This window comes from Prinia subflava, chromosome 1, assembly GCF_021018805.1.
Source record: "Prinia subflava isolate CZ2003 ecotype Zambia chromosome 1, Cam_Psub_1.2, whole genome shotgun sequence".
In the NCBI taxonomy this organism is placed as follows: domain Eukaryota; kingdom Metazoa; phylum Chordata; class Aves; order Passeriformes; family Cisticolidae; genus Prinia; species Prinia subflava.
Window position 1 is genome coordinate 1,434,534 of NC_086247.1, and position 27,517 is coordinate 1,462,050.

The 27,517-nt window shown below is 51.1% G+C and overlaps 1 protein-coding gene across 3 annotated transcripts; it reads right to left on the bottom strand.

Annotated features, from left to right (window-relative positions):
* On the bottom strand, window positions 1-27,447 carry RHPN1 (rhophilin Rho GTPase binding protein 1). 3 transcript variants are annotated; one of them, XM_063403724.1, is made up of 15 exons: window positions 26,467-27,447; window positions 18,805-18,923; window positions 14,651-14,779; window positions 12,137-12,212; window positions 11,784-11,861; window positions 10,716-10,840; window positions 10,159-10,325; window positions 8,811-8,998; window positions 8,520-8,676; window positions 6,315-6,434; window positions 4,318-4,512; window positions 4,008-4,084; window positions 3,116-3,262; window positions 2,078-2,236; window positions 1-1,997 (listed from the first exon to the last, which is right to left on the bottom strand). In XM_063403724.1, the coding sequence occupies exons 1-15, from the start codon at window positions 26,554-26,556 to the stop codon at window positions 1,797-1,799; spliced, it is 2,028 nt and encodes a 675-aa protein (XP_063259794.1). In that variant the 5' UTR covers window positions 26,557-27,447; the 3' UTR covers window positions 1-1,796. The 3 variants fall into 3 exon arrangements, with proteins under 3 accessions (XP_063259794.1, XP_063259963.1, XP_063259879.1); XM_063403893.1 differs by having other exon boundaries at window positions 1-1,994; window positions 18,805-18,920; window positions 26,467-27,445; XM_063403809.1 differs by having other exon boundaries at window positions 1-1,994; window positions 26,467-27,445.
* Between the last annotated feature and the right edge of the window lie 70 nt (window positions 27,448-27,517).

Here is a 27,517-nt window from a genome sequence, read left to right on the forward strand (position 1 = left end):
TTTGAATCAGTGCTTTTTAATCCATAAAAGGTGAGAATCCATGTACAAATTAAAAAACAAAAACAACAAAACAAGCCCTGGAATTAGGGAAATTATCCCAATCCCACAAAACACAACCCCTTGGCCAACGCTGGGGTTGGGCGATGCAGGCGGAACGCGACGGCTCCTCCTAAATAAATCCCTCTCCAGCTCACAGACGTCCGTGGTGGCATCCCATGTTTTTTAGGATGGTGGGAAGACGCTGCCGGGATGTTTTTAAGGGCAAGGTGGCCTTTTCTGTGACCCCACCCCCCTCCTTTCCTTCCTGCTCCCACGCTGAGCAGCCGGGAAGATGACGTGGGAAGCCTGGCGGCTGCAGATGACCCCGTGCTGGAAGGCGGATCCGGAATCCGGTGTGGATGGAGAGGCCTCGTGGCCAACAGCAGAGCTGAAAACCCCTCCTTGAGCTCACAAAATCCCAGGATGGGGTGGCTTGGATGGGATCTTGAAGCCCCATCCTGTTACACCCCCTGCCATGGGACAACTTTCACTATCCCAGGTTGCTCCAACCCTGTCCAACCTGGGTTTTTTACTGCAAGTTTTTCTTAAATAAAATCAGGGTTAAGAGCTTGGGAAAATGGATGAGGAGCCACTAGAAGAAGTCACAATCCCACTGTGGCCACAAGATCCCGTTGCTCCTTAAAACCACTCCTAACAAATTCCTCAAAAAGTACAAAAATACGATCCCATCTCTCCCAAGGGAATTTTCTACCACCCAAGGATCATCCAAGACCAGACAGCTCCTCAGCCTTTGGAAAAAAATAACACACCAGGCAGAAAACAGGATGGAGGAAATTTTGCCAATCTGTTTTGTGGATCCGGAGTCTCCCAGCATTTCCAGGACAATTACCAATCTGCCTGAATCCATCAGGCCAGCCCAGGAATGCTGACAGCAGTGTTAGGGAATTAGCAACATGTGCAAGATCCAACGGTAGCACAAATTTAGGAGTTTAATAATCTGGAGGAGATATCTTCCTGGAATTTTAATCTCCTCCCAGGAAAAATAAACCCCCCCAAGGCTCTTAGCTATTAATCTCCTCACACAATATTTAGGGCAATCCACGTCTCCTGATTAAAAAAAGCCAGACAACAACTGCACGTTAAATCCTTCCCTTTTCTTCCAAAGAAACCGGTTGGGCAACCGGGCTGGATTTTCTGAGCCAAGCTGGGGGTTCATTCCCCAAAAAAAACACCCCAAAAGCACTAAAAATGGTCAAACCATCCTAATTTTGTTGGGATAGCCCCAGCTGGGAGATGCTGCCGGGGTCGGACCCTGTGATGGGATCACCCCAAGTCATCGATGCCCGTGCTGTCCCCTCTCCCAAAAAAGGGGAGTCTGGAAGGATTCAGCTGAAGGATTCAGCTCCTCCAGCAGCTCTTGGAGCGCAGTTCCATCTTGTACCTCGCAGAGAAAGCCCAGGAGATGCTACGGAAGGTGACACTTTTGCTTTAATGGCTGGGGCTGGCTTTGGCCGAGCAGAAGACACAAACCAGGCCCTGCTTTAGCCCAGCTCCCCCCGACCCCCTTGAGAGCAAAAAAAAAAAAAAGAAAAATAACCCCAAAATAACAACAAACCCGAGTTTGAAGGGATCGTTGGACACAGGAGCTGGGAGGTGGAGGCACCTCGCTCACCTCTGGGCGCGGATCCGACCGGTGGCGCATTCCCAAGTCTGGGAATCCTCACAGCCCAGCCAGGATTGGGAAACTTCCCAGGCAGCCAGTCCTGGAGATCAGGGGACACCAAGGAGCACCAAGGTCAGTACATGGCCTCGTTGTCCCCCACGGCGGTGAAGGGGACGCCGCTGTAGGTGCTCTTCTTGCTCCTCTTGCTCTTCTTGCTCCACACCAGGAGCGTGCTGGCGCTCTTGCTGTTCATCAGGCTCTTCCTGCTGTTCTCCTTGTTGCTCTTCAGCATCCCGGACCCCGAGGACATCACTGCTGCCTTCCTGTCCACCTGCTTGGGAAAGGTGGGGCGGGGAGTGAAGCCAGGGCAGCACACAGAGCTCCAAGGAATGTTTCCCGTGGGATGTGACTTACGGCTTTGGGGCACTCCGAGCCCTGCAGGGTGATGACTCCGATGTCCACCCCCTCCTTCCCGGTGCTCTTCAGCAGCTGCACGACCTCGGCGTGCTTGGACCACTTGCAGTCCTTGCCGTTCACAGAGATGATGTAGTCCCCCTCCTTCAGCCCTGCTTCCTGCAGGGAAACGAGGGAAAACGTGCGTGGATCGTCGGAGAATCTTGGAATGGTTTGGAAGGGACCTTCAAGATCATCCAATCCCACTAGGGACACTTTCCACTATCCCAGGTTGCTCCTTGGACACTTCCAGGGATGGGGCAGCCACAACTCTGGGAAACCTCTGCCAGGGCCTCAGCACCCTCACAGCCAAGAATTTCTTCCCAATATCCCATCTAACCCTGCCCTCTGACAGTGGGAAGCCATTCCCCCTCATCCTGGCACTCCATCCCTTGTCCCAAGTCCCTCTCCAGCTGTCCTGGAGCCCCTTTAGGCACTGGAAGGGGTTCCAAGCTCTCCCTGGAGCCTTCCCTTCTCCAGGCTGAGGAGAAGACACAACTCTGCTCCAGATATGGACCATACCTGGCCCACAGCCCAATCTCTGGGGACATCTGAGTCTTCCAAAGAGGGATTTTAGATGTGATCCTGCTGCTATGGAGAGTGTTGTTCCAGAGATGCTGGATCTGGATGGATGGGCTGGTACTGAGGGGGCAGGGAGACACTCAGGGTATCCCAGCACGATTCTCCAGCATCTTCTGATGGAAAACAAAACTGCCCCTGTTTTTTTGGATGTGCCATCTTGTTCCAGTCACTGTCACATCCCAACTCGAGGGACAAGGGAGCTGCATGGGCTTCCAGCAGTTAAAAACTGAGCGAAATCCCATGTTTTCTCCTTAGCTATCTCCTAAAAATTAATCATCTCGTGACGCCCACCTGCAAACCCCAGCCTGAGCTCCAGCAGGGATGAGTCTCCTCCTGAACTGTTTTCAGACCTAAAACCACCTGGAATCCCTCCAGGCAGCTATTCCCATGGGAATAGACAGAAATTGGGATACTCACAGCGGCGCAGCCCCCCGGGATGACCCCGGCAATGAGGACGGGGGAGTCTCCTCGCAGGGTGAATCCAAAGCCGTTCTCTCCTCTCATCAGATGCACCCTCCGAGCTGGATACCACTTGTTCTTGGCTGAGAACACGGAGAGAGGGCCCTGGGATGAGGCAGGAACACGGAAAGCAGCTTTTCAGCTCCCTGGAATTGTGCAGCCTTGTAAAAAAAACCCAATTCCAGGGATGGGGAGGGGCCAGAGGAAGAAATCCTGTCTTTGGCAGGGAAAACAGCCCCATCATCCAACAAGAGAAGATGGGGGTTGAGGCTGTCTGGAGCTGGGGGATGCCACCAGGGGTTGGTCTGGGAGCAGGGTGGTGGGACAGGTCACCACTTCTGGGACTTCAGGGTCATTTTCCCCAGTTCTCTCATATTTTCCCATTTTTTTCCCCGCTCTTCCATTCCCAGAGGAGCAGGGTATTCCTGCCTGGCCTGTGGCTGAGATTCCCTGAGGTACTCAGGGGATGATTCCACCATAGATCCCACCACGGTCCTGAATCCCAGTGCAGCTACCCAGGACCCCAAAAGCCTAAAGAGGGCGGGGATAAAGCTCCAGTGGGATTTTCCTGGTGCCTCCTGCCACTAAACCCCTTCTTCCCAAGGGCTCCTTGGGAAAAGCCCACCCAAAATTCCTGTGCCTGCTCCCCTGTCACCGGAGGAGCTTTGTGACCCGTTTAGGTGTCACAGGGACAGATCCCAGCCCTCCTCCTGCTGCTGCTCCTTGGAAAACACCGGAGAGAGGGAGCAGAGGTTGCAGGAGGAAGGAATCCAGGCAAGCAGAGCATGCAGGGGAGGAGGAGGAGACGGCTGCTCCCTCGGGATATTCCCAGTCCTGGAGCCGTACGTACCAGCCTGTGGAAGAGGTCGGTCACCTTCACCTGGGAGAAGTTGGGGGATTTGATTTCGGGTTTCTGGTGCGTTTTGGCTGATGGGAGGGAGAGAAAAGCACAGACAGGGGGTGACCTCAGGCAGCTGGAGCGGCTGCTGCCATCCCAAAGAGGGACAGTGTGACCTCGTAAGAGCCAGGACTGAAAATCCTGGAATAGTTTGGACTGGAATTCAGAGATCATCCAGTCCAACCCCCCCTCCACAGTTCCAAGCAGAACTCCCCGTGGAGTCTTCCCTCCCCACCCACAATCCCAAAAACCCCCCACTCACGATGGATGTCCGGAGCCTCTCCCGTCTCAAAGAAATCCTCCTCGTGGTCGATCTCGGAATATTTGCTCAGGGAGCGTTTGTGGGCGAAGGACAGGACCTCCTGCAGGATATCCATCTTCCTCAGGATCTTGCACAGTCCGTGGATCCTCATGGCTTCCTCGTGCTTCATGATGGCTTTTTTGAGGTGAGCTTTGCCTGCGAGGGAGCAGAGGGAGCTGAGCCCGACGGAGCGGCAGCTCCGGCGCCGTTCCCGCTCGGCTGCCCACGGATTTCAGGAGCGGTGCCACCACCCCGCTGTGACTCAGGGACAGCCCAGTCACGTTCCCAGCCCTAAATGGGGACGGTCCCAGCCGATGGAGGGCTGGGAAGGGACCTTGAAGGGTGACCTACTTCGCTCCCCTGACGCCGGAGCTGGCAGATGTTCCTGAAAAACCACCCCCGACGTCCCTCCTCACGCTTAACCTCAATCTCCTGAGCAAATTAACTTCTCTCCATCGCCTCGGATCCCCCGGGAATGGGAACACGGAGAACGAGCCAGCCCCGTCCTCCTTGGGAAGGTGCAACACATCCCTGTTTTCTAGGCTAAGCCTTTCCTTGTCCTGCAGGTCCTGCTCTCCATCCTCTGCCCTTTGCTCCTCTCCACTTGCCTTCAACGTGCTCCCACCCTCGGGAAATGGAAGCGGCCGGGAAAGAGGAGCTGAAATTCCAGTGACCCACGGATGTCAACGCAAAGCATCTCCTCCGTGGGAAACTGCAACCAAGGCAGCCGTATCCAAGGCTAAACTCCCAGAAAAGCTCTCTCTGTGTGTGTCTCATGGAAACACGTGTGCCTGTGGCATTTCACGCTCAGGACACACGGTGGCAACAGAATCCAGGGAGACGAGGTCTGCTCCAGACTCCCGGAATCCACAGCCAGAGGAACTTGACAACCGAGGGAATGTTTTGGGGCTGGATGGAAAACAGAGCGGAGACTTCCCCCTCCCTGAGAATTCTTATCAAATCTGTAAAATGTGAAATTATGGGGAATAATAATAATAATAGAATCATAGAATGGTTTGGGTTGGAAAAGCTCATCTCATTCCAACCCCTTTCCATCGGGAGGGACACCTCCCACCATCTCAGGTTGCTCCAAGCCCTGTCTGACCTGATCTTGGGCACATCCAGGGATGGAGATCCACAACCTCTCCTGAATTTTTCCCTTCCTGTAAACCAAATCCAAGATGAGCTTGGTGTCTGCACATCTATTTTTTTTTACCAGGAATGTTGAACAGAGCCTGTTTTCCCCAGGAAAATCAGGCAGAGCTGGAAAAGCTGATGCAAACCACATCTGATGGGTGTTGGTGTGGTGGCACCATAAAACACTTGGATTTTGGAGTTTTTTTGGAGGTTTCCAGTGAAATCTGGCTGAGCATCCTGAAGCATTTTGCTGAGGCCATGCTCATTCCTGGTGGAATCTGCCTCCTTCCACATGTGTACAAGGAGGGAAAAAAGCTCCTGGGGGAGGCAACACCCCAAATTCTGAGTGCTGAGTCTGCTCTTGATGCAGCCCCGTGGAGGAGGGGCTGCCAAAGCATGACTTCAGCTGAATAAGCAGCGTCTGTTCTTTCCCTGGAGCTGAAATTCCGCATGGGAAGAAGTTCTTGTCTCCCAAGAATTCGCTGCAGCTGAAAAAGCCACCCCCTGAGCATCTGCTGTGTCTTGTTTTCCAGCCAAGTCAGCCCAAACCAAGGAGCTTCCAGGATCTCCGTGTCCCTATGGATTTCTCTGCAGTGTTGGGTGATGTTACCTGGCTTGGAACACCTGGAATTTTTCCTGTCAGAGCTGGACAGGTTGGGACAAGCACCATGAGTTGGTCCTCACACCCTCGAGGGGACTGTGATGCTTTCCTGTTTCCCAGAACAAGGAATTTCCTGAGAAATTCCTCTTTGCATGGAGAGATCCCCCTAAAAACTCATCATTTGTGGGAATCGTGACGGGATCCAGGGATTTGTGCTCACCCAGCTTCCTCCTCTCCTCGGGATCCTGCAGCAGGACACGGAGTGACGGCCCCTCTGGCATGGTGACATGGAATTGCAGGAAAGCCTTCTCCTGCTCCAGCAGCTCGGCATCCGAGGGAGCTGTGGGAAGGAAATGGACGGGGATGGGATTAGGGAGAGGTCAGGGCCACCCTGTGGCAGTGGGGACAAGGGGAACACGAAGCCACATCCATGTTCAGGTGGCCCTGGCAGCACCTCCCTGTCATCCAACCACAGCCAGCAAGGAATCATGGATGGGCACAGGGATGATCCCAGGGATCTGAAGTTAAGGGCAGGGTTTGTCCTGAACACAGATTTTTTCCCTCTTTCCTGACTTCCTTTGCTCCAGTGTGGAAGCAGGATTGGGAATGGAGAGCCCTGGGATTTCCCCAGCTGGAGGTCACAGGCATGGAGACAAATGAGACAACAAAATCAGGGAATGGTTTGGGCTGGATGGGACCTTCATGACCATCCAATTCCAACCCCTTTCCATGGGCAGGGACACTCCCACTTGGCTGCAAGCCCCATCCATCCTGGCCTGGGACACTTCCAGGGATGGGGAGGCCACAGCTTCTCTGGGAATTCTATTCCAGGGCCTCACCACCCTCCCAGGGAAGACTTCCTTCCCAATATCCCATCTAACCCTGCCCTTTAGCAGTGGGAAGCCATTCCCTGTGTCCTGTCCCTCCCTCCCTTGTCCAAAATCCCTCTCCAGCTCTCCAGGAGCTGCTTCAAGCACTGGAAGGGGCTCTGAGGCCTCCTCGGAGCCTTTTCTCCAGCCCACAGTGCAACCAAGGGGGTCATTCCATGGGAAAACACGGATGGATGCAGTTCTCCCAGGCTCTCCAAACCCCACACTAGACTCTTTAAACCCCTTTTTCTAACCCAAATTGTTCCTAATCCTCTTTGGCTCACTCAGGGTTGCACGGCAGCCTCTTTCCCTGGACAAAGAGTGGGATAAGAAACAACCTGGAATTTTCCAGGGAGTTTTGTTGCTCCAAACAGAGGATCCCAAAGCCTGGTGAGCACAGGGATCCGGAGGGTTGGGAGCTGGCAGCTCCAGGGCTGGCTCTCCCCGTGCCAGCTCCTGCCATGTCAGCATCCCTGAGGGATTAAACTGCAGCGTAAGGAATTTATTCCCAGCTGGTTATGGAAGGAAAAGATTTGTTATTCTGACAGGGGAGAGGTGGGAACAGGAACACAGGACCCCAACAGCAGGCAAAAAAATCCCAAATTAGGCATCTCCTGCAGATTTCTGCTTCCCACAGTGCCTAAGGACATGAAAAATTTTAGGGGGAAGGTTTGTCCTGCCCCTTGGAACCCCATGGAATCCCATCTCCATCATCATCCTCCCCTCTCTGGATCTTTAAGCCCTTCCAGCTCCACATTATCCCCCTCTCTCCCATCTCCTTGCCTAATCCAACTATTCTGCAACGCCCACACGGCACAAGGAAGATTTTGGGCAGGCTCTGGAGCGGGGGAAGGTGTGAGGACAGTCTGGCAACTGCTGGTGTCACTGTCACAGCACTGGTTTTGGCAGCCAGCCCTCAAAAAGCTCCTGAGCCACCCACCAGGTGACACCAAAGGTCACCCAGGTGGCACCAAAAATCACCAGGGCCATCTGCTGCCCACCCCCGGATCCTCTGCTCCATCCCAAAATTCCTCCCAGGGTGTCGGTGGTGGCACAGATGGAGATCAAAGGGTCACATCTTGAAGTCACGCTCCAAGTGACTCCGTGGAACCATGTGTACCTTGCTGCCACCACCCTGAGATTCCCAGGACATCCATGCGTGAGGCTGGAAGTTAAATTTTTCAATTTAGTTTTGGTTTTTGGAGCCCTCAGCTGGCCCAACACGAGGTGACCCAAGGGATGCTGGGTTGAGGTCAGCAGGCAGGTGACCCTTATCTCCCCACCCAGCCCCGAAGGGGACAGCAGGTGACATCCCTCCAGCAGCTTTTTCCTTCCCTTCTTAGGATTTTTCCCTGTGGAAACCAGAAATATGGGAAAATCTGCCTTAGGAACGAATTGCTGAGTCCACAAAGAAGATCCACAGCTCAGAGCATTCAAAAAACTTCGTGTGTTGTATCCATAACCTCTTTTTTTTGGGACTCCCTCCCCAAAATCCAGGAATAATGTGGAATTAGCACTTGGATGAGCAGGAAGCTCCCTGCAGGCTGGACACTCACCGGGGCAGTCACAGAGGGCGATGGCAGCGAAATAATGGGAGAGGGCTTTGAAATGCTCCGACTTGACGTGGACCATGGTGGTCCAGGAGAAGGGAACGTAATCCTTGACGTGGGGCTGGCCCATGGTCTGGTGCACCAGGGAATAAACTTCTTCCACCTGGCAAGAGGGAAGAGAGGAGAGATGGGATGCAGGACATCCCTCAGGAGATGGTGACAGCAGGTTGTTCACTCCTGGGAGGTTCTGCTTCACCACAAATTCCCACCAAACCCTCTCCTTCCCGAAATCCTCACCCTTGCTGCCTCCTGAGCCAGCTGCAGGCGGGCCAGGAAGTCGTTCTGGGCACGCAGCAAGGTCATCTTCTCAAAGACACACTCCTGGACCTGGGCCACCATCAGCCTCACCAGCATGGTCAGGGAGGCCGCGCTCATGTCCAGGCTGGGAGCATTGGAGAAGTTTTCCTTCAAGTAGTTAAAGGCACCTGGAGGAGAGAAAAGCTCCTGGAAGTTACCAGGCTTGTGAGGAAGAGACTCAAACTCTGGGATTCAGGCAGGTTTCCCTCCAAGCACATCAAACGTCTCACCGTCAGTGGTGGGTGAGAAGATCTGAGGTCTAACCCTTGCCACCTAAACCATCCTTGTGCCCAAATTCTTCTCCAAAGCCCTGGGTGTTCCCAATTCTAGGCTCTATTTTTACCATGGGAAGATGGATCAGCATCTCTCCTCTCTGCAGCTGGGACATCCTTTTGGGTGGCTGTTGGATCATCCCAACTCCTCTTCCCAACCCACACAACCAACATGGAGCCACCTCGTGCTCCATCTGTGATCCCTTGGAGACGCCTCTTCCTACGACTGTTCCCACCCCTTCCTGCGCTTCTGTGGATTATTCCCACCTCTGGGAAAAGCTTCCTGGGAAGAGGAGGTCTCAGGGTTGCTTTTCCCTGAGATTCTCCTCGGGGTTGCTGTTCTTTGAGGTATGTAGGGTTTTCGAGCTTTTCTTGCCCGAAAGGTCCAGTGCCAGAGCCAGAAAAGACAAACTTAGTCTGGCAGTTTGTGTTTCCAAGGTTGTTTATTCTTTCATTATCTCTCAGTTCTTTCTCAGCTCTGCAGGGCGTCCCCAGCAGAGCAGGACACGCGGCAGGACTGGGTGGATCAGAGGGTCCCAAACCCTTTGTACCATTTCCCTGACCCAACCACCGTCCACAACGAACTTTTTATTTACAAAATCTTACCAATACTTACTACCTATGTTAACATCTCATTTCTACTCTAAACCAATCCTTGTGATACAACTCAGCAGAAAATGGGGGACGAGAACAAGAACAAGGAGGACAGGACCTCTCCCCAATTCCTCCATCTTGCCTCTTCAAGCCCATATATAAAAATCCTAGATTCTACATTTACACTCTGTGATAAACTAACTTCTACTTATTTTGAATTCTCTCAGCTTGTGATTCTTTGTACAATGTGGGCATTCACTTCCATGGCCAGGGGTCAGAGGCAGTGTCCTCCTGGGCTCTGTGTGAGGCTGCCTGACCCCCTTGTACAGATCCCAGACCCCCCTGTCCGCTCTCCAAACCCTCCAGGGTGGCCAGAGGGATCTCCTGGACTCTGACAAGGAGGAAGAGGGGAAGCCACTCACCAGCTGCCTTCTGGAAGGCATCGATGGCCTGGGTGAGGCCAGGCAGGGAGGCGCGGTCCTGCCGCGCTCCGATCTGGGTGTGCAGCGCTCCCAGGTTGAAGAGGACGCTCCCCTTCTCGAAGGCCAGAGCCCTCTGGTGGGATGGGACCCCCGTCAGGGAGTCGTACCTGGAGAAGGGAAGAGCCAACAGCTGCCCAAGCCCTCATCACGGTCCCCAGAGTGTCCCTGTCATGGTCCACAAAAAGTGTCCTCACTCATGGAAAGGGCGTTGGAATGGGATGATCTTGAAGGTCCTTCCCAACCTAAATCATTCCATGATCCCCATGGATGCAGGAGGAGCCTGAAGGGTTTTCAGTACTCAGGTGGCCTTGCAGGCACCATTCCCATCATGGTGCATCCCACAGGATTTGTTTCCCTCTCCCTCCCCAAATTAACCCACCCAAGGCAACAGCAAATCCAGATCCTGGTGTCCCACCAGCCCCGGCAGAGATTCCGCCGTGGAAATTTGGATCCTGACTCCCTCCCCAGCCAGGCGGGATAGGGAAAGCTGCACCCACCAGTGGAAGAAGACGCCCAAGGTTTTCGTGGGGGGGAAGAATCGGCTGTCAAGGAAGTAGAGCTGGTTGTAATATTCCATCAGGAGCTCCAATCCGGCCTCGTTGCGGCTCGGGGTGCGCATGGCCTGCGGGAATGGGAGAGGAAACACGGATGGGAGACGAAGAGGAAACTCCCTGGGACAGCTTGAGAGCCCTTGAACAATTGCTGAGAGCTGGGAATGTGCTCACCTGGAGAAGGGAAGGCTCCAGGGAGAGCTTAGAGCTCCTTCCAGTGCCTGAAGGGGCTCCGGGAGAGCTGGAGAGGGACTTTGGAAAAGGGGTAGGACACAGGGAATGGCTTCCCACTGCCACAAGGCAGGGATAGCTTAGATATTGGGAAGGAATTCTTCCCTGTGAAGGTGGTGAGGCTCTGGAATGAAATTCCCAGAGAAGCTGGTGCTGTCTCATCCCTGAAGGTGTCCACAGCCAGGCTGGATGGGGCTTGGAGCAGCCTGGGACGGTGGAAGGTGCCCCTGCCCATGGAATTGGATGGAATTGGATGATCTTTAGGAGTTTTCCAACCCAAACCCATTCCATGATTCTGAGGTTCATCCACGGGGAAAGTTTGGGTGCTGGGACACCCAGATGTGGAAGCAGCAGCCTGGGAGTCGTGCTGGAGAAACTCATGGAAATTCTGATTTTATAAATCCTAGGATTTTTTCCCCTCCTTTCCCAGACTGCTTTAAATTTCCTCTTCTCCAAGGCCTACCTGGAGACAGAAGTTGTTCATCTTTGCCGAGGTGAATTAATATTCATAAATAATAATTGTACTATAAATTTTACTGCTGCTCATTTGTAGGTCAGCAGGGCGTTGAGGACAAGGAAAATTAACAATTCCTGAGTAACCTGTAATATTTTGGAACCTATAAACCAAGTCCAAGGTGCTCCAGCATGGGAATGCAGCACCCTGAAATGCAAGGATAAATATGGAATTTGGAGAAAGGATGAGGGGACCCCCACAAAGGAAATGTGGAATCTCCAAGGAGTGATCCTGGACACGCCAAACTTTGGAAGCCGAGGGACACCAACCTGTCGCAGCTCCATGAATTCCTTGATTTCCTTTTCAAACAGGACACCCTCCTCTCCATAGTGCTCACTGATGAAATCCTGGATTGGGAAACAGGAGAAAATCCTGATTTTTATGATTTAAAGGGAGATTTCTGGCAACTCTGTGTAAGAATTTCCCACTTCTTCCCACAAGGAAACCCATACTAAATAAAAATTTCCCTTTCCTGCTCTCCAGCATCTCCAGACCTTCATCTGCCACTTTCCCATGTTTTAAGTCCAGCTCCTCTCCATGAATTTATTTTTTGTCAGCTTTTCCAAACAGGAAAAGAAATTTCAGCTGCTTCAGCATTAATCAATGAAACCCCAAGGCTCACCTTGAGTGGCACCAGCAAATCCAGCTCCTTGGTCTCCTTGAGTCCCAGAGGGATCATGGGAACGCTGATGGATTCACTGGAAGAAGACAAGAACCTGTTTGGTGGTTGGATTAAAAATCTTGGGTGGATCCTGCAGGTTGGAGATTAAAAGGAAGCAGCTCCTTGCCCTGGGTTTGTGCTGCTCCTTTTAAGAGACGCCATGTGGGAAAATGCTCTTCCCAAAAAAGATTTGGGAATGGCAGCATAAGAGGAGAGATCCAAAAAAAACCACAAAAAACAAAACAAAACAAAACAAAACAAAAAACCCAAACCAAACCAAACAAACCCACCAAAAACAAAACCAAAAAAACCCAACAAAAACCCCAAAAAAACCCAAAAAACAACAACAAAAACCAAAAACAAACAAACAAAACAAAAAAAACCCCACACCAAACCCACAAACAAAAAACCAAAAAAACCCAACAAAACCCCCCCCACAAAATCACAAAACAAAACAAAACCCAAAAAACCCCCAAAACAGACTAAATCATCTTATTTTTCCAGCTCCAGCTTTTCAGAGGAATCCTGGATGTTGGGTGGGCAAGGCAGGATCAAGCCCTCACCAATACAACAGCCCCCTCTCATTATCCCCCCCAAATTTCTAATAACTCGTTAATTAATCATTAATTAGGGAGGAAAAGAGGCAAAGGAAGTTATGAAAACCTGGAGAGCAAGGCAGGGAATTTGTACCCACATTATCCTTGAAACAAACAGCTCCAGCAGCTATAATTAGAGCAGAAAGCCATTACTGCTCATTCCCTAACGAGAATTCCACTGGAATCCAATGCCTGGAATAAACAAAGGGGTTTTTGTTCGGCCTGGGCAGGGTTTGGGGTTGTTGTTGTTGCTCCTGATTTCTTTTCAAACGAGGGCAAGCAAGTGGCAAATTGGGAAAAGTGAGCACCCCTGACAGGGAATGTGCCTGGAAAAGCACGTGGATGGACACGGAAATGGGGAATCATGGAATGGTTTGGGTTGGAAGGGGCTTTGAAGATCATCCATTTTCACCTTCCACAGGACCAGGTTGCTCCAAACCCCATCCAACCTGACTTTGGACACTTCCAGGGATGGGCCAGCCACAGCTCCTCTGGGAATTCCAGTCCAGGGCCTCACCACCCTCACAGCTAAGATTTTCTTCCCAAAATCCAATCTAATCCTGCCCTTTGGCAGTGGGAAGCCATTCCCTGTGTCCTGTCCCTCCATCCCTTGCCCCAAGTCCCTCTCCAGCTCTCCTGGAGCCCCTTTAGGCACTGGAAGGGGCTCTGAGGTCTCCCTGGACCCTTCCCTTCTCCAGGCTGGACATTCCCAGCTCTCCCAGCCTGGTTCCAGCCCTTGGAGCATCTCCATGGCCTCCCCTGGACCTGCTCCAGCTTCTCCATGTCCTTCTGCAGTTGGATCCCAGAGCTGGATGCAGAATTCCAGGTGGGGTCTCACCTGGAGCAGGGCAGAGGGGCAGAATTCCCTATTTTCCTGCTGCCCAAGCTGTGCAATGAGCCTGGGACAGGACGGATTTCTGGGATGTGAGCGCACATGGATGAGGCATTTCCAGCTCTTTTGTTCTGCCAGCACTCCCAAATCCTTCTCAGGGCTGCTCTCCATCCCTTCACCCCCAGCCTGGATCTGTGCTTGGAATTGCCCCGTCACAGCTGCAGGATTTTGCACTTGGCTTTGCTGAACCTAATGAGGTTCGTCTGGAGCTTATCCAGGACCCTCTGGATCCCATCCCATCCCATCCCATCCCATCCCATCCCATCCCATCCCATCCCATCCCATCCCATCCCATCCCATCCCATCCCATCCCATCCCATCCCATCCCATCCCATCCCCACAACACCTCATGTTGCCATCCAACACCATCTACCTCACAAAGGAAAAAGGAGGAAAAATAAAAATTCCCAGCATCCCAGAATCATTTAGGTTGGAAAAGACCTCCAAGATCATCGAGTCCAACCTGTGACTGATCCCACCCAGCCCAGAGCATTGAATGCCACATCCAGTCATTCCTTGGACACTTCCAGGCATGGTGATTCCCATCACCAAAATATCCTGTTGGGAACAGCTCAGGTGGGATTGTCAGGAAAGCGGGACAGTAAAGGGAAGACTGTTCTTTCTTCCCTATTCCTCCTTTTTTTGGGACATCACTGTCCAAAGGATGCTCCATCTATCCCAAAACATCCCAGTATCCCCTAGGAAAAGCTGATTTTTCTCTCCTTGCAGCACTAGAAAGGAACCATTGACATTCCCAGGATGAAAAATTTCCAGGAATTCTGGCCCATGCCCAAATCCTCCCCTATTCTCCAGCCACCACTTTGTGGAAAGGTTTGGGTTGGAAGGGAATCTCTGAAGGTGATCCCAACCCTTGGCCACAGGACAGAGAAGGGCAGACAAGGCGAGAGCAGCCTTGCTCCCAGAAAAATTCCACAACAGCGGGAAAAATGAAATCCCAAGGGAACAGACTGCTCCTCCCAGACCCACCTGTCGTTCTGGTACACGTCCACGCTGCTGTTGAGCTCTTCCAGCTCTTCCTTCAGGAGCTGGAGGTTGGAGTTGACGTAGCTCAGCTCCAGAGCCACCGTTTCCTTCACCTTGTGGTTGCTGGTGGCCCTGCAAGAAACCAATGGGCCAAGTTTCCCTTTTTATCCATGAATTTGTTTTTTCCACTCCAGACTCGGTTATCCAGCAGTGCAATCCATGGGCATCGAGCCCAACCTTCCCACAGGATTGTGCCTCTGGTTCTCCAGGAGATGATGGAAAGGTTTGGGTGGGATGGGATCTCTGAGGGTCATCCTGTTCCAACTCCTGCCATGGGACACCTTCCACTGTCCCAGGTTGCTCCAAGCCTCATCCAACCTGGACTTGGACACTTCCAGGGATGGGGCAGCCACAACTTCTCTGGGAATTCTGTTCCAGGGCCTCCCCACCCTCCCAGGGAAGAATTCCTTCCCAATATCCCATCTAACCCTGCTCTCTGGCAGTGGGAAGCCATTCCCTGTGTCCTTTCCCTCTGTCCCTTGTCCCAAGTTCTCTCCAGCTCTCCTGGCGCCCCCTCAGGCACTGGAAGGAGCTCTGAGGTGTTCCTGGAGCCTTCCCTTCTCCAGGCTCTCCCAGCCTTTCAGGATTAGGGAAGTCTGAACATCCAGCGGCTGAGCGCAGGCAAAACTCCCCGCAGTGCTTCATCCAGGAATTCCTTCCCCAGAGCCACTTTCCCCTTGCCCATTCCTGTTTCACCTCCAGTGCACCTTCAGTTTGGGCTGTGAGCAGTCCTGGTGCTCCCCCACCCCAAATAAATGGTGGAATTTGAGGAGGAAAAATGGGATTTGAGGAAGAAAAACTCATTTTTGGGTGCAAAGAATCCTTGTGGGGAAAAAAAAGGATTTGTGGGCTCCTGCCCTCCCTTCCCTGCTCCCGGCAGGAGCTGTAAACAGCAGGGATTGATTCCAGCTGTTCCCAGCAGGACAAGCTCCCAGGCTGATTATTCCCTGCTTATCTCCTCCGAAGGAAAGCAGGGAGAGATAACCCGGAGCTGAAAGGGGCTCTGGCTGCTGGGATCCAGGGAAAACAACACATGGCCAAGCTCTGCTCCACCAGGAAACTGCTTCCCTCCAGCTTTTCCAGAGTATTGCCTTTGACATGGATTTTTTAATGGATTGAATCCTTCTGGGTCCTGCCCTGCCCTGGTTCAGGGCAGCAGAAGGAGCTCCAGGGTTTTTCTTTGAAAATGTGGCAGTTCAGAGTCTCCTCCTGCCTCCCCTTTGCTGATTTTTCCAAGAGCAAGGAATTTTTTGATTCTAAACAAGCCATTGAAAAGCTCCTTCAGCATTCCTGTAATTCCCTAGGCAGCATCACCTATGTTTCCATAGAAATCAGTGTTTAATCCCTATAAACCAGGATTTAATTCCTATTTATCCCCCACACCTCCAGGACACCGTCAGTCCAATTTTTATCCCAAATGGATTAAGGAGAGTTTTCCCTCCTTGTTCTCAGCTGCCAGGTATTTCTTTGGCTCTCAGAAGGCTCTTGATTATTTTCCAAGTGTCTCAGTTTCCAGGAGAATCTTCTCCATGATTTTGCCAGGAATCAATTACCAGGTAAAGCTTTCCCTGGGGTACACGCAGCAAATAATCCTGGAGTGGTTTGGGTTGGAAAGGACCTTCAAAATCATGGAATTCCACCCCTCTGCTACGGACAGGGACACCTTCCATTATCCCAAGTTGCTCCAAGCTCTGTCCAACCTGACCTTGGACACTTCCAGGGATGGGGCAGCCACAGGTTCTCTGGGAATTCCAGTCCAGGGCATCACCACCCTCATAAGGAAGAATTTCTTCCCAATATCTCATCTAGTTTTACCTTATTCCACTTTAAAGCAATTTCCTTTTGTCCTGTCCCTCCATCCCTTATCCCAAATCCCTCTCCAGCTCTCCTGGAGCCCCTTGAGGCACTGGAAGGGGCTCTGAGGTCTCCCTGGATCCTTCTCTTTTCCAGGCTGGACATTCCCAACTCTCCCAGCCTGGCTCCAGCCCTTGGAGCATCTCCATGGCCTCCTCTGGAATTGCTCCAGCATCTCTAGGTCCTCCTGCTGTTGGACCCCAGAGCTGGATGCACAATTCCAGGTGGGGTCTCACCTGGAGCAGGGCAGAGGGGCAGAATTCCCCTTTTCCTCCTGCCCATGCTGTGGGATGAGCCCAGGACATGGTGAATTTCTGGGATTTATTTTGTGATTTATTTTTCTTTCTCTCCAAACACCTGGACATTTTTATCTCCCTCATTCCTCCACTCAATTCCAGTGTTTGAACAAGGAAGGAAAAGTTTTCCTGTGGCTCTTCCCATTTATTCACCCGGGAAACAAATCCACTGAGCAAACACCACATGGATTTTTTTTTTTCCAACACCCCATCCCTGCCAACTTTTCCAGGAAAAGACATGGAAAGGCTGCACAGGATTTTTTTTTCAGGCATTGGGGTAGTTTGTTTTTAAACGTAAAGGCAAAAATCCCAGCAAATTCAGCCCCAAACTGCTCCAGGCTGGACAATCCACAGCTTTTTTTCCATCAGCACCGGGCTAAAGATCCAAAGGAATTTTATCCATACCACAAATCTTTAATTTTGAAGCAATAACCTTTAGACTTGCAACATAAGCCCCCCTCCTCCTCATCCATTAATTTCAAGCTTGATTATTCTTTTTTCTACCCCCCCAGATTTCCCAAGTTTCATAAGCTTGGAGCACTGGAATGCCGAGAAATCAACTTTATTACTCAGCTGGATTTGTGGGAGGCAGGCAGGGAGGGAGGGAACTCCAAAGACACCCAAAGGGCTGAGCCAGCAAAAAAAGAGCCCCCTCAGTGCATTTCCCTGATAATTAAGATGTGTTTTGCATCCCGTTTTTCCTCACTCCCACTTCCCACAGCTCCAATTCCAACCAAAACCAGGCTGATTTCTGCTGAGCCAGCACATTTCTCTCTGTTTTATTTTTTTTTTTAAATGTAACACAGGAGAGGCAGAAGTTGGGATTCTGTGGCTTTTTTTCCTTAATTAAACGAGGAACAGCAGCGTGGATGGAGCAGTGGGATCTCATTCCCCCAGGAAAACATCTTTTTTTAATGGATCAACCATTATCCCCTTCTTCCAGGTGCAACAGGAACACTCCATTGGTGTTAAAACATTCCAGTTCCAAAGTGGAAAGTTCATTTAATTTTATTTTGTTTGAGATAAAGGCAATTGACAAGTAGGTAAAATATTCCCTAAAATTGTATTTTAATATTTTATGGAATTTATAGATTTATGATTTTTTTTTTATGTTAAAAGAGTTATGGAATTTTGCCTGCCCAGCCTGGAATGTGCTCCAAAGTATTAAGGAAAAATGAAATAAACACAAAAGATGCTAAAAAAAGTTGTCCTTGGGATAAAATCCCTGTGGATGTGGCACTTGGGGACAAGTGGTGGCCTTAGCAGTGCTGAGGGAATGGTTGGACTCAGTCCTGAAGGGATTTTTCTGACCTATTTATGATTCTAAAGCTGGATTTCATGGAATGGTTTGGGGTGGATCTTCAGAAATCTCCCCTGCCTTGGGCAGAGACTTTTCCCTATCCCAGGTTGCTCCAAGCCCCATCCAACCTGGCCTTGGATACTTCCAGGGATCCAGGGGTGGGCACAGCTTCTCCGGGAATTCCATTCCAGCCCCTCACCACCCTCACAGCAAAGAATTCCTTCCCAATATCCAATCTATCCCTGCCCTCTGGCAGTGGGAAGCCATTCCCTGTGTCCTGTCTCTCCATTTGTTGTCCCAAGTCCCTCTCCAGCTCTCCTGGAGCCCCTTTAGGCACTGGAAGAGGCTCTGAGGTCTCCCTGAATCCTTCCCTTCTCCAGGCTGAACATTCCCAGCTCCCATCCTGGCTCCAGGGCAGAGGGGCTCCAATCCTTGGAACATCTGGACTCACCCCAACAGCTCCATATCCATTGGATCCACTGGGTTTTCGGGCCAGAGCTCTGCATTCCAAGCCCAACCTCAGCCACAAATTCATTCCCATTTTCCCACCCTGCTTTTCTAACCATCTTCCACCAGCTGAATCTTGGATGTCAAGACTCTATTCCTGCCTCCAACCAAATTCCAGAGCTCAGGGGATCGGGACTCACCGGAAGAGGTTTTCCGCTCCCGCCCTCATCCTCATTTCCTTGTTGATCTGTTGGTTGATCCGGGCCCGGCGATGCTGGAGTTTGCTGCGCTGGGTCTGGGCAAAGGGGTCACAGCCCTGCTGAGAGACAAGGGCAGGTTCTCATCCCAAATCCATGTTTTGGGATTCAAAAAATTCCACCAGTTCCATAAATTGTGCGCTTTCAGAGCCCAGAGTCACAGAATGCTTTGGGTTGGGAGGGAGTTTAAAGATCATGGAATTCCATCCCTTGCCGTGGGCAGGGACACCTTCCTCTGACCCAGGGTGCTCCAACCTGGCCTTGGACACTTCCAGGGATCCAGGGGCAGCCACAGATTCTCTGGGAATTCCATTCCAGGGCCTCACCACCCTCTCAGGGAAGAATTCCTTCCCAATATCCCATCTATCCCTGCCCTCTGGCAGTGGGAAGCCATTCCCTGTGTCCTGTCCTTCCATCCCTTGTCCCAAGTCCCTCTGCAGCTCTCCTGGAGCCCCTTTAGGCACTGGAAGAGGCTCTGAGGTCTCCCTGGATCCTTCCCTTCTCCAGGCTGGACATTCCCAGCTCTCCCAGCCTAGCTCCAGAGCAGAGGGGCTCCAGCCCTTGGAGCATCTCCATGGCCTCCTCTGGAACTGCTCCAGCATCTCCACATCCTCCTGCTGTTGGATCCCAGAGCTGGATGCAGAATTCCAGGTGGGGTCTCACCTGAGCAGGGCAGAGGGGTAGAATTCCCCTTTTCCTTCTGCCCACGCTGTGGGATGATCCCAGGACACAGGGAATTTCTGGGATGTGAGCACACGTGGCTGGGTCATGTTGAGTTTCTCACCCCATAGACCCTTGGAATAACAATTTTCATTCCCCAATCCCACGTGTTACCAACAGGGATTTCCTTCCCCGAGCTCTTCCCAAACTCAGCCCTGAACAGGAATTTCATATCCCCTTCCTAGGCTCTGGATGTGAGCCAAGATCCAGGGGGGCTGGATATGAGCTCAATACGACCCCAAAGCTTGGGAAGAATTCCCAAGGATCTCCGGGATATGGAGCACAGGGAGTCAGGAGTTCACGGTGATGCAGGAATGAGGGGCACTAAATTGATTCCATCCTTTCCACGGCTCCGGCTCGGAATTTCTGCAGACAGGGAAAACACGTTGAATTCCCGACTTCAGGAAATAGCAGCCACCAAATTTCCCTCTGGCTCCCAGGGTTATTATGGGATGCCTCAGGGAACGGGGCTGCCATGAGGAGCATCCCTGAATCCAGGGCCTGGATAAAAGCTCTGCCCAAGCAGGGATGATTCCCGTTGTGCAAAGGATGATTTAAAGGCATGGAATGAGCCTCTGGAAGACCCCTGGATAAAAAAAAAATCCCTGGCTGGGAAGGCACAAAGCTGGGAAGTCTAAAAGCATGGAAAGTTCTGAGCCTGCAAAGCATGGGAAGATCCCAAAGTCATGGAATGGTTTGAGTTGGAAGAGACCTTAAGGATCATCTTATTCCAATACCTGCCCTGGCACAGGTTTCCCAGAGAAATTGTGGAATTGTTCCAGGCCAGGCTGGATGGGGCTTGGAGAACCCTGGGATAGTGAGAGGCAACCCTGCCCATGGAATGAGATGATCTTTAATGCCTCTTCCAACACAGACCATTCCATACTTCCAAGGAATGCTTGGATCACATCTCCGGTAGGACCCGGCAAGGAGGAAATGGAAAATTTTGCATTTCCATGGATTTCAGCATCCTTAAAATTAATTCCTCGTATTTGATGTCCACCGAGCACTGCTTCCTTTGGAAAAGGGTTCAGGATTAGCATTGGGATTTTAATTTAAGGGAAAGATTGGAGCTAATTGGTCCCTCAGAGACTGAGGGATCAGAGTGACTCCAGCTGGTCCATAAATCCATGGGATTAGTGCTTTACAGTGATCCATGGATTTGATGAAAGGAGCAAGCTGGAAGCATAAAATCCCAGTTATTCTGGAAAAGCAGTTGGATTTGAGGAAAACACCCCGATAGCTGCAAAAATCTTGGGTCTGAAACACTCAGGAGCAAATAGAGGAAAGTTTGATCCAGAATTGTCACTTCTGGATTTGTCCTGGGGGGAATCCACCCGCCTTGTCAGCTCCCTAGGGGGAAAAAAAATCTAGGAATTAGAAGAAAAAAGGGAAAGGATCAGGAAATCAAGCCAAGATGTAAAGAGAAGGTGCTCGTTGAAATTTCGAGGTTTAATTTCAAATTTCAAGATGAGATCTCTGAGAGCTTGACAGATCCAGAGACAAACATATGCAAATATACCCAAATATATGCAAATGAGACAGTTCCAGGCTCCCTCTCTGTGCCTCCAGAGCCACAGAAATCCACGCAAATCTCAACAGGTGGGAAGTTCCTCTTCTCCAGCTCTTCCTGCAAATTCCAGCATCCTGGAGCCCTTTCCACCTCTGGCAAAGATTTGTACGCAAGCAGCCAGAGGATTTTAAGGGAATTTTTGTGGGGGAAAGGAGTGAAAACCACCTGGAGACACGGGGAAGAGGCCTGGGAAGTGCAGGTGGGATGATGGAAAAGGCACAAGTAGAAGGATTATCCAAACCCAAAATAAAGATCGTTGTCTGGAGGGAAAGCACCTGAAATGAAAGAAGGGAAGGAGTGGGATGCAGAAGACACTGGGATGGCTCCACAGAATATTCCAAGAGGGTTAAAACCTCTTCCCTGCAGGTGCCATGAGAGGATTTAGCAAATTGATTTGACTTCTCCTGCTGGGAAGCACTAAAGCTGTTTGTGGAGCTGTGAGGGGGTTTTTTTTTCCCCACTGGCTTCTCCATCAGATTTAACGGGATAAATTCTCAATCCCTATCCACGCTCCTAAGCAAGCAGCAAGAAGGTGCTGGAAAACCAGGAGCTGATACAGACACCCAAAGCCTTGTGAGGTTAAGTCAGGAATTCAAGATCAAGGATTTCCTGTGATCTCCACACATTTTGTTCTCCTCAACACTTGTGAGGCTGGCAAAGGGCAGGAACGTGAGATTGCTGCGGATCTTCCCTCGAGAGGCTCTGCCTTGATCCCAAAAAATCATCCCTGGATTGCATGGATCAATGGAAACGTCATTCCATAAGGAAAAACCAAGCCCCACCTGCAGGAGCTCCCGGAGCATCACAGCAATGTTGTAATTCCACAAATCTCGGAGCAAGAAGCAAATCTGGCTCCACAAAAGCATAAAATGCCATCTTTAAATCCAAATATAAATGAGGAAAATAAGGAGTCAAGGGAAGAGCATTCCACCTTCCATCAGTTTTCAAAGGATCCCAAAGCTTTTCCTGTCAGAGTTCCAACTGAAAACTTAAAACCACGGAATGAGTTTGAGTTTCCAGGGATTTAAACATGACTTACATAAAGGGGGAAAAAAAAATCCCACTGTTAGGTTCCAAAAGGGATTTTCTTCACTGAATTATTCTTTGCTCCAGCTCTCAAGGTCACCCCTGTAAGGTCAGGACAAAGAGGAGCTCTTTCATCCAGGTTTTGGGGTCACCTGGAAAAAGGAATTTGGGGGTTTAAGAAGCGGCTCTGGAGATAATCAGACTTTTCCTTCTTGGTTTAAAGGTTTTAAAGGAAGAATGAGCACAGAACTCTGGAGGAGTTCCATGGAAGAGCAGCTTTCACTTGTACACAGGGAATGATGGGTCAGAAATCCATGAAAATGAGTGAGATGTGGCCAGCCCTGTTGTTTATCACCTGTGACAAAGCAGGAATTGGACTCTGTGACCCCAATGAGTCCATTCCAACCCCTATCCTATGATTTTATTGGAAAAGGGCTTTTAATGCCCAGAAAAATCAGGGGAAATCCCTCTGTGTTCCACCCGCACACAGAAGTGACAATGGAACCAAAAATCCTCATCCAGGCCCTCCACATCAGGGAAAAAAAAGATTCCATAAGACTCTTTTCCAAAGGGAATCAAGACCAACTGCTCCCCTTTGAGGGACATCAAGGATTCTCCGACCTTATCTTTGAAGGGAACTTTTGTTTGGAATGACTCAAGGGGATTTTTCACGTCCAGCCACCTCTCCCAGTTCCAGCAGGCTCATCCAGGGCAGCAATTACGAAGCAGGGTTTAAATTCCTTAGGGAATGTTTGCTCAGGGTGGATTTTGAACTTCCCACCCCCGGGAGATGAAGCCTTGGGTGACTCCTGGGTGGCAGCCACACCCTGAGAGTGATTTGTGACCTCGGTGACAAAAACAGGGCCGCAGCCTCCCTGTTCTCCAGCAAAACTGAATCACCTGGAGGGAGAGGTGGAAGCCAGTAAGTCCAAAGGGTATTTCCATGACAAAAGGGATTGTTGCTGCTCCTTTGTAGCTGGAAGCAACAGAGGAAAAGCGAAACTGAAGGATATTAAGTGGAATTCGGGAAGGGAAAATGGGATCCTTGGAAGTGCTGTTAAAATTTCGAGGAAGAGAGAAATGGAGATGCAGATCCAGTTCCCGAAGGGCTGGCACAGATCAGGAATGTGCTGGTGAAATCCAGGCATGGATCTCTTCAGAGAAATGAGGAAGGGGTTGGTAACTGGGAGTTATAGCTGGAATTGCAGGAAAAGCTCCTGGAGATACTGGGAGAACCTGGCTGGATCCCAGAAGCTGCTCCACAGCTCAGCTGGGCCATGTCCAAGACCAGTTTTGGCCACAAAGGAGTCACCACCAGGATTCCTCCTAATTGAGGAAGCTGGGGAATGCCCAGAGAGAAACTGAGGAAGTTTAATTTTCACGGAGACTCCAGACGTCCATAATGTGGGAAGAGGAGTCATCAGCTGGTGCTGAGCTCAGCTCCACAGCCAGCCCCACCTGCAGGGAGGCACCTTCCCATTCCCAAGGACAGGGAATGAGGGAAAGCAGGACTCCAGCCTGGATCGCTGCCATGGGCGTGGGGAAACACACAGAGACCCTTTTGTGCCAGGAAAAGGGATATTGAAGGGATGATGGAATTGTGGAATGGTTTGGGTTGGAAGAGACCTTCAAAATCATGGAATTCCACTCCCTGCCATGGACAGGGACACCTTCCACTGTCCCAGGTTGCTCCAAGCCCCATCCAACCTGGTCTGGGACACTTCCAGGAATGGGGCAGCCACAGCCTCTCTGGGAATTCCATTCCAGGGCATCACCACCCTCCCAGGGAAGAATTCCTTCCTAACATTCCTTCTAATCTCACCCTATTCCAGTTTAAAGCCATTCCCTGTGTCCTGTCCCTCCATCCCTTGTCCCAAATCCCTCTCCAGCTCTCCTGGAGCCCCTTCAGGCACTGGAAGGGGCTCTGAGGTCTCCCTGGACCCTTCCCTTCTCCAGGCTGGACATTCCCAGCTCTCCCAGCCTGGCTCCAGCCCTTGGAGCATCTCCGTGGCCTCCTCTGGATCATTCCAGCAGTTCCACATCCTCCTGCTGTTGGACACCAGGGCTGGACCACGATCCCTGATCCCAACCCCATCCATTGGACCCACGGTCTGTTGCTCCAGCCTCAACCCCATCAATTTCTCCCACTAAACCACAACAAAATCTCCCACTCCAAAAAAAACCCCAAAAAACGGGGATTTATTTCCACGCCCTCTCAGCAGCACCAGCATTTCCTAACACAGAGTTTTTCCTCCAAACAGGAAGCTCCCAAGTGCACAGATGATCCAGCAGCTGGAAAGCCTGGAATAGGATAACTCTGAGCACCTGTTTTAATTCCAGAACCACACCAATCTTTAAAGCATTTCCACAGAGCCAGAGCTGTCAGCTGGAATTTTTATTCCTCTTTGGAATCCACAAGTTTTTGAGCCAGGCCAGCACAGGAGAAGTGGCCAAGTGACCCTGCTTTATCCACATTATCCTGTGGGACAGGGAGGAAAACAAAGCCAGGGAACTGCTCCACACACAAAAACAGGCTTGGAAATTCTCCTTTTTTTCCAGGGTTATCCAGAATTTCCTTCCTTTTTTCCAGCCAGAATCATTTAGGAAATTAATATGGGCTGCTATAAGACAGGCAGGAAGTGACAACAAGTGGGGTTTTACTCCATAAAAATCTATTTAGATACGAAATTCCCTATCATGGAATTAATCTCATGGAGCTCCCTGGCTCCGAGCTGGGTTTCTGTGGGAGACAGGAGCAGCTAAAACCTCTAAAACCTTTTATTGAGAATATGGTTACATCACAGAGCCTTTGAACAAATGAGGGGAGGATTAAGGTTTTAAATTTCCCAAGTGGCCTCACTGGTGGTTCATGCAGTCAGCAAGAGGAAGGAAAAAATAAACCCAGGGGTGGGAATAAAAATCTGGGGGATTGGGGGTTTTAAACAGCACAAACTGCAGCTAAAAATGGAAATTTAGGAGAGTGAAAGTGCTCTGAGGAGGTGGGGGAGGCACAGAGTCAGGGCAAGGTGCCAACAGGAAACAGGTGGATTAAATCTTCACTACTAGAACAGAAAACTTGGCAAAAAAAAGGAATAAAAATCACTTTTTCAGCAGCATTCAGGATCCCCTGCAAGGGACAAAATATAGATCCACGCTCCCGATGTTGTCAGGGTGATAAAAACAGCAGGAAAAGGTTGTACTGATAATTTCTTTTAAATAATAATAACAACAAAAATAAAATAACAGAGCTGATCAGGTGTCCTGCTGCTTTAATTAAAAAATAATCATATTATGACAGAGGCTGCCGATGCCCTGCCTGGTTCTCCCTCCAAAGCTTGGCAACATTTTCCTTGTTTTCCTTTGTGCTCCAGACCCAAAGAGAAGAAATTGGGGAAAAAAGTCCCAAATCCCTCCTGTTAATCTTCCCTCACGAGCAGCACCTGCTCTTTAGACAGGGCCCCGAGTTAAACCCCGACCTGGTTTAAGGTTGCAACCTCTTGAGCTGCAGCCCAGGCTCGAGTGACTCCAGATCAGATTGATCCAAGGAGGGGAAAAAAAAATCCCATCCAGAGCTTGGCTGAGTTTGGCTTTCTTGGTTATTTGGGATTTTTTTTTTAGGGTGTTTTAGGTTTTGGGACTTTTTTGCAAGAAGTGTTCAGATTACGGAGTGAACTCGCTGCTGGTTTATCCCATTGGATCTCAGGGGGCAAAGCTAACAGGAAAAACGCTTAAACAGACCCAAAATTGAATACTTTCCACATTTTCTTGCTGTCTAAAACCTTTCTGACCCCAAGAAATCGGGGGCTGAGGACAATTCCCACTGATTCCCTCCCCACTGTTCCTAATTAAACAACGATGCCGGCAGAGCAATCAGCCCCATCTGTCCCACACATCCCGACTTTCCTTGGGAGCAGCTCCCGTGGAAAAAAAACTCCTCAGGAAGCACCACCTTGCCCAGCACCTGTGGGAGCGAGGGGATGGACAGGGAGCACCTGGATCAGCTTCCCGTGGGCAAGAAGGAGGAAAAAACCCAAAATATCGAGGAATTAGGAAAAAAGCAAGCACTGGGGAGAAAAGATGGGATTCAGGAGCAGATTTTTAGGGATGAGGAGCTGGGAGGGAGTTGTTTAGGGCTGTTTATGGGGCAGCAACAACATTGCCACCCCTAGCAGGGCTGGATGTCCCTGCAGCCCGCATCCATGGGGACAGCCACCCTTGTGGAGGGGACAGCCATCCCTGGGGAGGGGACAGGGATGTGGGGCCAGCCCATCCCACCCTCTCCTCACCTTCCGTGTGCTGCCGCTCTTGGGGCCGTGCAGGAGGACAAGGCCACCGTCCCTGTCCCCACCCGGGCTCTCCTCCTCGCCGGGCATCATCTCCAGGGGTGCGACATCCACGGGCTGGGAATGGGGGGCTGGAGCTGGGGGGCTCCTGCTTGAGCTCACGGTGGGGTCTGGGGGCTCAGTGACCCCTCCTTTAGTCCCACTGGGGTCCAGATCCCACAGACCCCAGGCTTGTCCTAAGTGGGGGTTTAAACCCCGCCTAACCCCTGCTCTGTTCTGTCGCAAAGCCCCCTGCACTCAACATCTGGCCAGATGTGAGCCCGCAGCTTCCTCCCCTAGCTGAAATAATTTAGGTAAAAGATGGGACACAAACCCCACAGTCCCACTTTGTAAAGCTGCCCCAGGCAGGGGGGATGTTAAATCCCACCAGACCCTAAATAGGGGATGTTTAAACCCCCAAAACCCGCTCGGAAGAGCTACTCTAGGTAAGTGAAAAAGAGAATTTAACCCCCCAAAACTCCCCCGGCAGAGCTACCCTAAATGGAGGGGTGTTTAAACCCCTAAAAACTCCCTTACAAGAGTTACTCTAAGTGGGATGGGGGCGTTTAAACAAAGAGACCCAGGGTGGGGAGGGAGTCAAACCCTCTGAAAACCCCAAATGGGGGGAAACCCCCCAAACTTCCTTTACAAAGCTATCCTAAATAGGGGGGGTAAAGTTTAAACCCTTCCAAAACACCTTTTCACACATACCCTAAACACAGCGAGTTTAAACCCACCTCGTACAGCGACCCCAGAAGGGGTTAAACCCCCCTCCCCTCACAGCCTAAGCGCCCCAAAATCGCCCTCCTAGAGATGCTCCAGCCAAGGGGACCCCCCCAAACTTCCTTCCGGAGCCAAACCCCGCCGCCCTACAACTCCACACCAGTTCCCCGTGCAGTCCCCACCCCGGGGTCCCCGGGACCCTCCGGCCGTGCCCCGCTCACCCCCGGCGCCCCCTCAGGCCCCGCCAGCCCCGCCGCAACCGCGGCGGCTCCGCCGAGCGCGGGGCATAAGC